Source organism: Aplidium turbinatum, chromosome 4 (assembly GCF_918807975.1).
Source record: "Aplidium turbinatum chromosome 4, kaAplTurb1.1, whole genome shotgun sequence".
Taxonomy (NCBI): domain Eukaryota; kingdom Metazoa; phylum Chordata; class Ascidiacea; order Aplousobranchia; family Polyclinidae; genus Aplidium; species Aplidium turbinatum.
This window is the reverse complement of record NC_137475.1, coordinates 15,692,982-15,704,425: the sequence shown is the minus strand read 5'-3', so window position 1 is coordinate 15,704,425 and position 11,444 is coordinate 15,692,982. Positions and strand designations below refer to the sequence as shown.

The window sequence follows — 11,444 nt, the reverse complement described above, 5'->3', positions numbered from 1 at the left end:
TTAGTTGTGTCTTTTTCTTTGTTATTCTGATGCGTTCTGTGCTGTGTGGTGTAATGGACTCTGTGATGTTTTGTTGGTAATTTTGCTACTTTCGCTGACTTTACATCCAGATTCATCATCTTGCAAATAATTTAATATTGGATCAAATTAGTTGTTTTGAAAATAGTGGTACGTGTTGACAATCCGTGGTGGCTAAGTGGTACGAGAACATAAAAAGGTTGGGAACCCCTGGTTTAGAGAGTAATAACTATGTATGTACTATGTATATTGGTTTGTAACATCATGTACATTTGTATATGTAGTTAATTTACTGTCTTCTAAAGTTGTTATTGAATGTCAAATTTAGTCTCTGAATTATAAACACAAGTATACAAAGTCGAACATTTTGTATACGTAGACCAGTTAGTATGATTCGTAATACAGACACGTGAGTTTATAAACACTAAACAGACTATAGAGTAATTATTAAACTGTATTTTTCTTGCAATATACCATGGTACTGTACCGTATTTTTTACTGTACCGTATCATATCATATCCTCTCAAAACGTTAAAATAGGGGCAAACGACAAAACTTTGAACCTCGGTAGCAACCTCTAAATATCAACCAATCTTTATGAAAATTCATATGTCATTTTCTCATCAATGGTAACAATATTTTAGGGTGAGACATTAACATTAAAAATTTTTTTTTTTTTTTGGACCACCCTAATGTAAACTTTACCATCTACTGTTTTCACTGCAACATCATCTTTTTTACCAGGGCACATTCGTGGAAATTGATCATTTTGATAGTGTTCAACAATCCTGTGAACTACCTGCTCAGACAAAGGCCTTCCTGTCTTTGCAGTTTGACAAAGGCCCTCCTCTTCTGCAGTTTGTCTTGCTAACTATCTCTGCGCTGCTCAGTAAATTGTTTTAACTGCATACCGCCTTTCATAAATCCTGACCCTTTATACCGTTATGATGTCACCATTGAGGGTGTGAAGTCACTAACACACAGCGGGAACATTTCTCAACTATGAAGACACGTGTTTTCCTCTCGGATGTCAACTAACCTAGTTCTCCTTTTTAACAACGAACTGTCCGACAACATTGAATCGACATAAAAACGACAATATTGCCAGCCGATGTAAATTAGCACTTCAGATTAACACTTTTAATAAAAAAAAACGTCGGAAATTACAAGCAAGACTTAGGCTACAGCTGGATATATTCCATACAACAGCAAAATGTTCCCGCACAATACAAAAGTGGTGATTGTGACGCGCTGACCTAATTCTGCGTCACTCTTTGATACTACATATTTTCGACAGTTAATCCACGATCATTCTATTGCGAAATTAAATAATTGGCTAGAAGAAACCGGCGGCCAAACTTGGCTGACTGAGGAGGTAGCACCGGCGGTCATTCAAGCACTACTTAGCCCTCATGACCGCGATGGCAGCCGGCTGTTTTAAGGCTTGGGAAAGCGAAATTTTCAGCTGTAGGTCAATTGTATCATAATGGTTCCAATAGACAAATATAATTTGTTTATATCTGACATGCTTATTTTTTTGTGGTGGTGGTGGGTAATGGGTGTCATGTGTAAAAATGGCACCTTCTATTGTAATGTATATGTCTATCATTTTGCACACAATTGAGTTCAAATCATGTTCATATTTGAGTTCATATCATATCAGTTTGTATCACACAGTTCTCAATGACACAACTAAAAGCTTTTCATTAGCTGAGTAAAATAAAAAGGAGTTGAGATGTTCTAATTTATATCACGCATAGCCAAGACATGTATCTTTAAGTGGTGAAAGTTTCACCACTCTGGGGTACTATCTACATGGTTATCTACCCCCCCCCCCCCCGGAAAAAGGGGCCCGAGGGGTGTTTTTTGAGTGGTGACCATTTTCAGTAGCCTCTGAAACCATTATTTCCTGTTTGTATCAAGATATTTTGCTTCTACACAATGCTTATTGCCTAATTTACACAAATTTGGTGATGTGATGTTGGCCAAGAGGGAGACTCACAGCTGATGGTCAAAATGTGAAAAATTTACATTTTGACCAACAAAAATCCAGTTTTGAGATGCCTGTAACTTTTTATCAACACATCCTAGTCCAATTATGACAGAAGATTCTGAAAGAGCAGCCCAGAAATACCCAGAATACTAATTTTCAGGCATATTGCATGCATAGAAATGAAGATATGTGCCTTTAAAAACCATTGAAAATGAACGCGGCAGTCCACTGTTACGAAAAAGGGATGAGGCCCTTAAAGTTTAAACGGCCATAAAATCTAAGTTGCTTGGAATTTTCATCTGAAACTTGGGGATTTTTCATTGCTCCCATAGAGGTACATTTGGTGCAATTTTGAGCAAAATCTGAGAGGGTACCCATGGAAGCACTGGTTGAGTTGGGCTGGAATGACCCAGTACACCAAACAGGAAAAAAATTTACACATATAAAGAAAAGTATAAATAAACAAAATGCACTCTTATTTTCAATATATCCTCCCTTTGCCTTCACCAAACGCCTTAATCTGTTGTGCGCTTGACTGCATGAGGCACGCGGCCACCAGTTCTTTGGACAGACGAAAAGTTATTCACGTCCAGGCTGTGCATAATCATCTGAATGACAGTATTTATGCAAAGAAAAAAGAAGATATCCCATGGAATGAAAGGTTGATGTTCCAGCGACAGAAACCAGCCTCTGTGATGGTTTGGGATGGGGTAGTTTCAACTGGTGAAAAATCCTTCTCTTCTTCATTGAAGAGGGAGTAAAAAGTTAATCAACATGTTTATTTGAAAATGTTGAAGGAGAAATTTATTCTTTGGATCAATGCAACATTGGGAGAAGACGGAATAGATCTTCAACAAGACCGGGCTACGTCCCACACAGCGAATCTTGTCCAGGACTGGTGTAAGGAGAATATGGCAGGGTTTTGGCCAAAGGAATTATTGCCTCCATCCTCTCCTGATTTAAACCCAATGGACTTCGCATATGAAGTATCTTGGATAGTGAAGCCTGTTCTTCAAATCAATTAAGCGTTACAGCTCTGAAAGCAAAATTGCGTACCTGTTGAGAGAATATACCATCAGACACCATACGTGCATCATGCAGTCAAGTGCACAACAGACTAAGGCGTTTGGTGAAGGCAAAAAGAGGATATATTGAAAAATAAGAGTACATTTTGTTTATTTATACTTTTCTTTGTATTTTTCTTTATATAATGTAAATTTTTTCCTGTTTGGATGTAGGCTACTGTTATTTCAATAAATATTTGTCTACACTTGCTTTGATCACCCTGTGTATCATGGACCTATTGCGTTTTTTGAATTAACATGTCACTTAACAATAACTGCCCAAAGTATGAAACTTTGTGTGTTTTTATATTTATTCTGGGTGTCCGTTTTGCCCCTGGCCTAGATCAAAACGAACATAGGATATGACCGCTTTGCTTACAAGTTTAATTGATTCAATAATTGTCAAAATCAAGGGATTTTTTGTGAACTTGTTAGAATGAATATTGGGGTGCATCATTTCTCCCTCATTTTGGAAATTCAACTTGTGCCACTGAGAAATGGTGACCATTCCAGGTCAGATTCAACCAGATATGTACGTATAGGTACGCCGCAAATTCTAAGCCGTAGACTTGCGGCGGAGACTTTTTGTTTACGCTAAAGCCTGGTCTACACTACAAGCCCGAAAAGCGCAAACGCTTGCATTGTCCAGCCTCGACTGACTAAAAACTGTCTACACTGGCAAATTTGATCTTGCGACCGTGTGCATTCAAGCGCTAACAACGTCACTTTCTGCTTGGTTACGTCGTCTGGCGGGAAACTCGCCTTCAACTGATTTAACCCGGGAACGTTTGGATTAGCTGTGACTTGATAAGAACGGTAGTGGTTCGCATGCTTAGCTAACACTCTAAGTTAGATAAACAGAAGCTTGCATCCTCTTCGCGTATATAGCCTACTTCAACTTAGGAGATGCGATCAAGGTGGGAACGCCGGCACTCGCCTGCTAAGCTGCATTTTCATCAGTAGTCCGGCTTGAATTCACATTTGCCACCAATGTCAGAAGGATTTCAGCCAGTGGAACTTGCAAAAACAATTTGCAGCCTGCAGTGGGCTACGGTAGGCTATGTGTGGTCAGTGCATCTATGTAATGACAGCAAATCGATGACAACAACAAGTAATAGGTTACGCCTGCTTTTGTTCACCAGGAATGATATTAGGAATTTTGCACACTCGATTGAAAAAGGTAGAACAGTAGGCTATTACAGAAATAGATTGCAAATACGTTGGTTAAAATATGGCTCCGTTTTCCTCGTCTCCCCAGAACCAAAAAAAGCGTTGTAAGCAGCATCTAATTATTGTATGGTGGTATATGAAGAGAAGGCAACTGCTACTGAAAAGAAGAAATAAAAAACGATTACACTAGGTTCATCCTCTTCTGCAGAAGCGAGAAAGAGATCACGAATGTAACTAGCCTACAAATCATCTGTAGAATGATTCCACTGCAGCATGAGCGTAGCTCAATTTATACTACTGTGCAATAGGCCTACCGGTAGCATACAATCCTATGGCCTGGCCGTTGACAAGGGCGGTACTTTTGGACCCTGGATGATATTAGGGGGCCCGTGACCTTTCCAAATGTCCGGAAAACTTAGAGAAATCACCATGTATTTTTTGGATATAGTGCGTTTTTCTTATAATATGTATAATTGTATATTGATTTGGGTCAAAAGAATCTCATTGGTACCGGGCTCAAATTGTCCTCTAAGGGAACGTTCAAATATTACGTAACGCTTTCGAGGGGGAGGGGGGGTTTATGCAAAGCGTTACGTTAGCGTCACATTGGGGGGGAGGGGGTTCAAGCAAAACGTTACGTAACGCTTTCGAGTACGGAATGGTAGTTTTTTGTGCTGAATTCGTACTGAAAAAGCGTTACATGGGGGAGGGGGGGATTGAAAAAAGCGTTACGTTGGCGTTACATGGGGGAGGGGGGTCAAAAATTCGGAAAAAAAGCGTTACGTAATATTTGAACGTTCCCTAAATGGCCTTTGCTCCACAATAAGAAAATGAATTGAACGATAGATCTAAACATTGTACTGTACCTGCATATTTCTATTACAATGACGCTATTTCTTGTTTAACAGGTGATTATTTCAAGCTCATTGAAGACATGAGGGCGTTGCGCCCGTCACACTTTTTCATGACGTTTCGGATGACTCGAGGTGTTTGATGCTCTCTTGGAAAAAATTGCTCCGAAAATTGTTAAAAAAAAATACCCATCTTCGACTGCCAATATCGGTAGGAGAAAGACTTGCGGTAACTTTGAGGTAAGTAGGCTACAATAGGATAACTTACTAGTTATATGGGGTCTATACCTAAAGTACATTTTTCTGGCAATTTTCTAATCTCAGTTACGGCTTCTCAATTCGTATACCAGTCATCGTCGATGTTCTTCAGGTTTCTAGCCACCGGCGACAGCTATTTTACCATCGCCTCGTCATTCCGGATGAGCAAATCGATTGTTGCCAAGATTATCCCCGAAACTTGCAAGGCACTTTGGGATGTTTTGCAGCCGGAGGTGATGCCGGTACCCGATGCAGCAGCGTGGCAAAGAATCGCCCAAGAATTTGAAGAGTTGTGGAACTTTCCTCATTGCTTGGGAAGCATAGACGGCAAACATGTAGTGATTCAAGCCCCATCCAACAGTGGGTCTTGGTTTTTTAATTACAAAAAAACATTCAGTGTTGTGTTGATGGCAGTCGTTGACGCCAAGTATAACTTTGTAGCAGTTGACGTTGGTTCGTATGGACGGCAATGTGATGCCAATATATTTTCACGATCCGTATTTGGACAAATGTTAAAAAACAACCAGTTGCCTCTCCCACAAGACAAGCCATTACCTGGAACTTCAGCACCTGCTATGCCTCACGTATTTGTTGGTGACGAAGCGTTTCCATTGATGGAAAATCTTATGCGGCCATACCCAGGAAACAATCTTACCCACAATGAAAAAATCTACAATTACAGGCTGTCAAGGGCACGTCGCATAGTTGAGAATGCGTTTGGCATCATGGCATCGCGTTTTCGCATTTTCCGTAGAGCAATGTTGATGCAACCTCACATTGTCGATGCAGTCATTAAGGCTTGCCTTGTTCTGCACAATTTTTTGAGCGGGAAACCTGGAGTCCAATACGCAGGGAGAAACTCGGTGGATATTGAGGAGCGAGGACACCTGCAACCAGGCGACTGGAGAGAAGATCACACAACCAGACAGATGCAGCCAATGAGGGAATCGGACAGACGTCCAAGGCGTCGTGCAACAGATATAAGAAATACTTTTAAAGAGTATTTTGGAGGCGACGCTGGATCTGTGTCTTGGCAAGATGAGGTTGTTACCAGAACAAGATAGGCTGCAAGTTGAGTAAACGTCATCTTTGACGGTGTCCGACGTTTTTTCGTAAACAGTTGTTCGTAAAACAATTGTTTTGTTTGTTTGTTTGTTTATCTTTATCCTGCATTGCGGGTAAGCGGACTTGAGCGCTATGCATCGGTGTACGCCTTCCGACGTACACCTGACCAGTGTTGTACGTTGACGCCGTCAATTTGACGGCGTCATTTGACGGCGTCAACTTTTTGTTGACGCTGAGGCTAGCGCCGTCAATTTATTTTTCAGTTGACGGAAGTGATAGCGCCGTCAACTATTTTGCCGATTTTAAGCGTCAAGCGCTAAGCGTCATTTTTTTTGTTTTCATGGAAAATCTCGTTTCACAATAAGAGTTTCACAATGTATTCTGGCCAGCGCGACTCATCCGAATTACCGGCTTTTGCGTTGGTTGGAATGGCTCCCTGGAATACATGCGGAAGAAGTTCGCCAAATGGTGATCACCCATGTATTGAGAACGAGGGATCAGAGACAGAAAGCGAAAAATCCATGAATGGCATCGCGGACGTTGAATATACTTTATTTCAAGAGCTCTATGCCCCTAAAAAGAGCGATGTTGGTGCAGTGGACCTCGTTAAAAGATTTATACATGCTAAACTATCACAGCACGCTTGGAACAGTAATACATTACCGACTAAACGTTTTCAACTTGTTTTTGAAATACAACACACCAATACCAACCAGCGCTGCTGTGGAACGCATGTTTTCACTTGGAAAGGACAATATGCGCAGGGCGCCGGAAGCGGGGGCAGGGGGAGCGGAAGCCCCCCTGCCCTCAAATTTCTGTGGATGGGGAGGGAAGAGGGGGCAATGGTGCCCTTTTAAAGTCATGTAAGCTACTGCACACTTTGCAATATAACAATTTATGCTATTCGCTTTTAGCCTAATTATAATGTTCTATTTTTGCCTCAAAATAATATTCACGACACAAAATTCTCCATCACAGTAAGTTATATTACATCATTATAAAATAGCATGATGCCCTTCCGTGCCATTGTTCTTTGTATAGCGGACACTTGTATCATTACGCGATAATGAGCTGATAGATGAGCATTATCGCTATATCTTATCTTAAAAACTTACAAAAAAAATTGGCCTTTCAGCAACAAAAGTGCCCTTTTTTCATACTTCTGCCCATCCAGTCAAAAATCGCTCCGGCGCCCCTGAATATGCGTCCCAAACACAGCAGATTGTCAGACAAACGTTTTGATATGCTTGTTTTTCTGCAAGGAAATAACTAATAGGCTGAGCAGCTAATTACAATACAGTCTCAAAACATAATACCTGCTCTTTATTTATAGCTATTGTTAGCCTAAACTTGGTTGAAATATTTCCGTTTTATGAGACGCTGGCAAAAAATAGCGCTAGAAATTAGCGCTGACGCCGTCAATTTCTTTAAGAGCTTACGCAGTCCTTTACGCCGTAAAGTTTTTAGGCAATTCGCGCTGACGCTGACGCCGTCAAATTATTTCAATGACGCGTACAACACTGCACCTGACCCACGCTGCAGCCGACGGCAATGTCTGTGTAGTGAAACCATCTACAATTCCTCTATTAAGAAGTTTATTACGCTAAAATGCAACTAGGTTGTTCTGACGACATAAACTGCAAACTGAATTGAGACTGAAAATAAACACCAGTAAAAACGACAAAGGAACTTAAGGCAACGTAACAAAGCAATCAGCAACAAAGCAATCAGTAACGACGTAAATTACAATGCAACTTAAAGCAATAACATGTCATTCACCCCTTCCATAGATTATCAATAGAGATCAACAAAAATTAAAGGCGCTAATACATTAAATACATTTAATTAATTTACAAATCTGTTTGGCGGTCGCCTTGAACGTGATGAGCGCCGGGGCATGGGGCGCTCGCTGGAATCAGTCGGTATATGAGTTTCCGATGACGGGGCAGGTGCATTTTCATTGACAGGCTCATTATTAGTTGTTATTTGTTCGGGAAATTCCACAGATGGATTGCTTATCCCTTCGTTTGGACTCCCGGGATCCGGCAAACTAAGAGTCGACTCGTCAAGGCCACCACGAGCAGTTGGAGCGATGTCACGAATTGACACTGTGGTTTCGCGTCCGTTCGCGAAACGAACGTGCGCGTAGTTCGAAGTTGCATGAGTCATTTCCACTTCTTCGACAAGCGGTTCATACTTGCTAGCACGAACGTGTCGTCTCAATAAAACCTTTTGAGGACATTTAACCCAAGTAGGTATGGAAAGACCTAGACTTGAACGACGCTGAAAATTAAAAAATCGCTTGTGTGGCGTCACGTTTGTTGCAGTACATAATAAAGAGCGCATAGAATGTAAAACATCAGGTAAAACACACTCCCATTTAGAAATAGGAAGATCTCGAGTTTTCAAAGCAAGTTTTACAGAAGTCCAAATTACGTCGTTGTATCTTTCGCATTGGCCATTAGCCCGTGGATTGTATATAGAGGTTCTGCTGGTAGGAATACGCAAACTGTACATGTAAGACACAAAATCCTTAGACATAAACGATGCACCTCTATCCGAATGCACATAACCACATTTACCAAACATTGCAAAAAGACTAGACATGCACGAGATTACAGTTTCAGTGTCTACTTTACTACAAGGAAAGGCGAAAGGAAATCGAGAGTACTCATCTACTACAGTCAGAATGTATTTGTTATTCGTAGCAGAAGGTAAAGGTCCTTTGAAATCGATGCTTAAGCGCTCCATAGGTTGCGTAGCTTTTATCAATGGAATTTCAATTGGCTTGTAGAACTTAGGTTTCAACTCAGCACAAATTTCACAAGCGGATGTCATTTTACGGATGTCATCAATAGAATAAGGCAAATTCTTTGTTTTAACATAATGATGCATGCGAGTTACTCCAGGGTGGCATAAGGCCGCATGAATTTCATACAACGAATTGTCCATCATAGTTGCACAATACACTCTAGATAAAGTGTCGGGAGCAGTATTATACTTCCCTGCTCGATAAACGATTTCATAATCGTACTGTGATAGTTCCAGTCGCCATCTCAAAATTTTTGCGTTTTTTACCTTGCCATGGTTGTTGCTGTTGTAGGCTACATGAATGCCACCGATTTTTGATCTGTGACAAGTTTGAATCGGCGTCCCGCTAGAAAATGACTCCATTTTCGAATGGCTTCGATAATTGCCGTCGCTTCTTTCTCTATGCTTGAGTGAACTTTTTCACTTTTGTTGAGTGTCCTGGAAAAAAAAGCAACGGGTCGCCCGTTCTGATTTAAAGTGGCTGAAATGGCAATGTCAGATGCGTCAGTTTCTACTGTAAATGAAATTTCTTCATCTATCACCCCAAGCGTAACTTGAGCCAAATTCAGCTTTCAACGTCGCGAAAGAGTTTAGGGCTGCATCATTCAGAGGAAAGGTAGTGTTACGAATTAGAGGCTGAATCTTGTCAGAATAACGCGAAATCCATTGAGCATAATACGCAAATAAACCGACAATCCTCTGCTGTTGTTTACTACTTTCTGGAGGCGGGATTTTTAGTAAAGATTCTACTCTTTCGGGGTTAGGACTTAAAGTACCTTTAGAGATTCTGTATCCAAGCAAGTCGATTGTATCTGCCGAATAAGTACTTTTTGCTTCATTGAAAGTTAGATTGCATTCTCGAGCTACTGCAAGAAATTTTGATAAATTTTGATCGTGCTCTTCTTGGGTTTTCCCGCAAATGGTAATATTGTCAAGATAAGCGTACGTACCTTTGCACTCGTAGTCTTTGATAATGTTGTCCATTATCCGTTGAAAACCAGTACTGCATTCGTTAGACCAAACGGCGTTCTCTTCCATTGCCACAAGCTTCCATCGGCTTCGAAAGCAGTGTAATTTCGATCTTGCAGAGGAACTTCTACCTGGTGGTACGCACTTTTTAAATCTAGCGTTGTATAGATGCTGTTCCTAGCAACATTGCTCACTACGTCTGACATAAGAGGTAAAGGATACGCGTCCAAACAAGTGAATTTGTTTATGGTTTGGCTAAAATCGATGACCATACGCTTTTTGTGATTTTCTTGAGTGACCACAAGAGGTTGTGCTCGCCATGGCGAACGACTCGGCTCAATTAAACCTTCCTTATAAAGTCGCTGCACCTCTGAAGAGATAAAACTTCTATCGGCTTGAGAATACTTTCTAGGCTTTGTAGCAATCGGATGGCACTCCTTCCTTAAGTGTTTGAAAAGCTGTATTGAAGTAGACGTTTTAATAGCTTCTAATGCTCCGATCTGTAACGTTGGCATAGGCCCTCCAAATTGAATATTCACGCTTTTGTGCTGTTTCATAAAAGTTTGTCCGATAATTAGGTCGGTGAGCAAATTTTTCAAAACAGTGACTCCTACATTATCATACTCTTGTCCAAAAAGCGCGACTTTTACGTTACAGATTCCTAAACTTTGCGATGAACATCCTTTCACGGCTAAACCAATGCGGCATTCACTTTCTTCAAGATTTAGTTTTAGACGCTTTCTCAAACGGTCGCTCATGTGACAAAGGGTAGAGCCAGTGTCGATGAGAGCATTGGCTTGAACTCCGTTAACTGTAACAGGGACGTTGACCTTTGCGTGGGTGTCGAAAGATTCGGTTGTCATATTCATAATGATATCTCGTGGAGTAGAAGCAGATGAATAAATAGGTTTTCGATTTACCCTGGAAAGACGACAAACTTTTGAGAAATGACCTTTTTTAGAACATTTGAAACAAATAACTTCACGAGCAGGGCAAAATCTTCTACTATGTCGCCTATTTCCGCAATAGTTACACTTTTCAACCAACGCGGCGCTAACGTCTGAGCTTTCTTCTTTATCTGAAGAATCTTCAACTTTAAAGGTAGGACGTGTTTCAAAAGCTGTTGCGCCACAATCAAGTGAAGACGGAGTCTGGCTCGCAGTCATTTCGACACGATTGCAAAACGTTTGGGCATCATCTAAGGATCGAGCTTTATCAAAAGTTTGTTGTAGCGAAGCATTTTTG

General features: G+C 40.8%; 1 protein-coding gene across 1 annotated transcript; it reads right to left on the bottom strand.

Annotated features, from left to right (window-relative positions):
• Positions 1-9,761: 9,761 nt before the first annotated feature.
• LOC145768940 (uncharacterized) lies at positions 9,762-11,062 on the bottom strand. Its single transcript, XM_082580541.1, has 3 exons — positions 10,474-11,062; positions 10,181-10,330; positions 9,762-10,042 (listed from the first exon to the last, which is right to left on the bottom strand). The coding sequence occupies exons 1-3, from the start codon at positions 11,060-11,062 to the stop codon at positions 9,762-9,764; spliced, it is 1,020 nt and encodes a 339-aa protein (XP_082436667.1).
• Between the last annotated feature and the right edge of the window lie 382 nt (positions 11,063-11,444).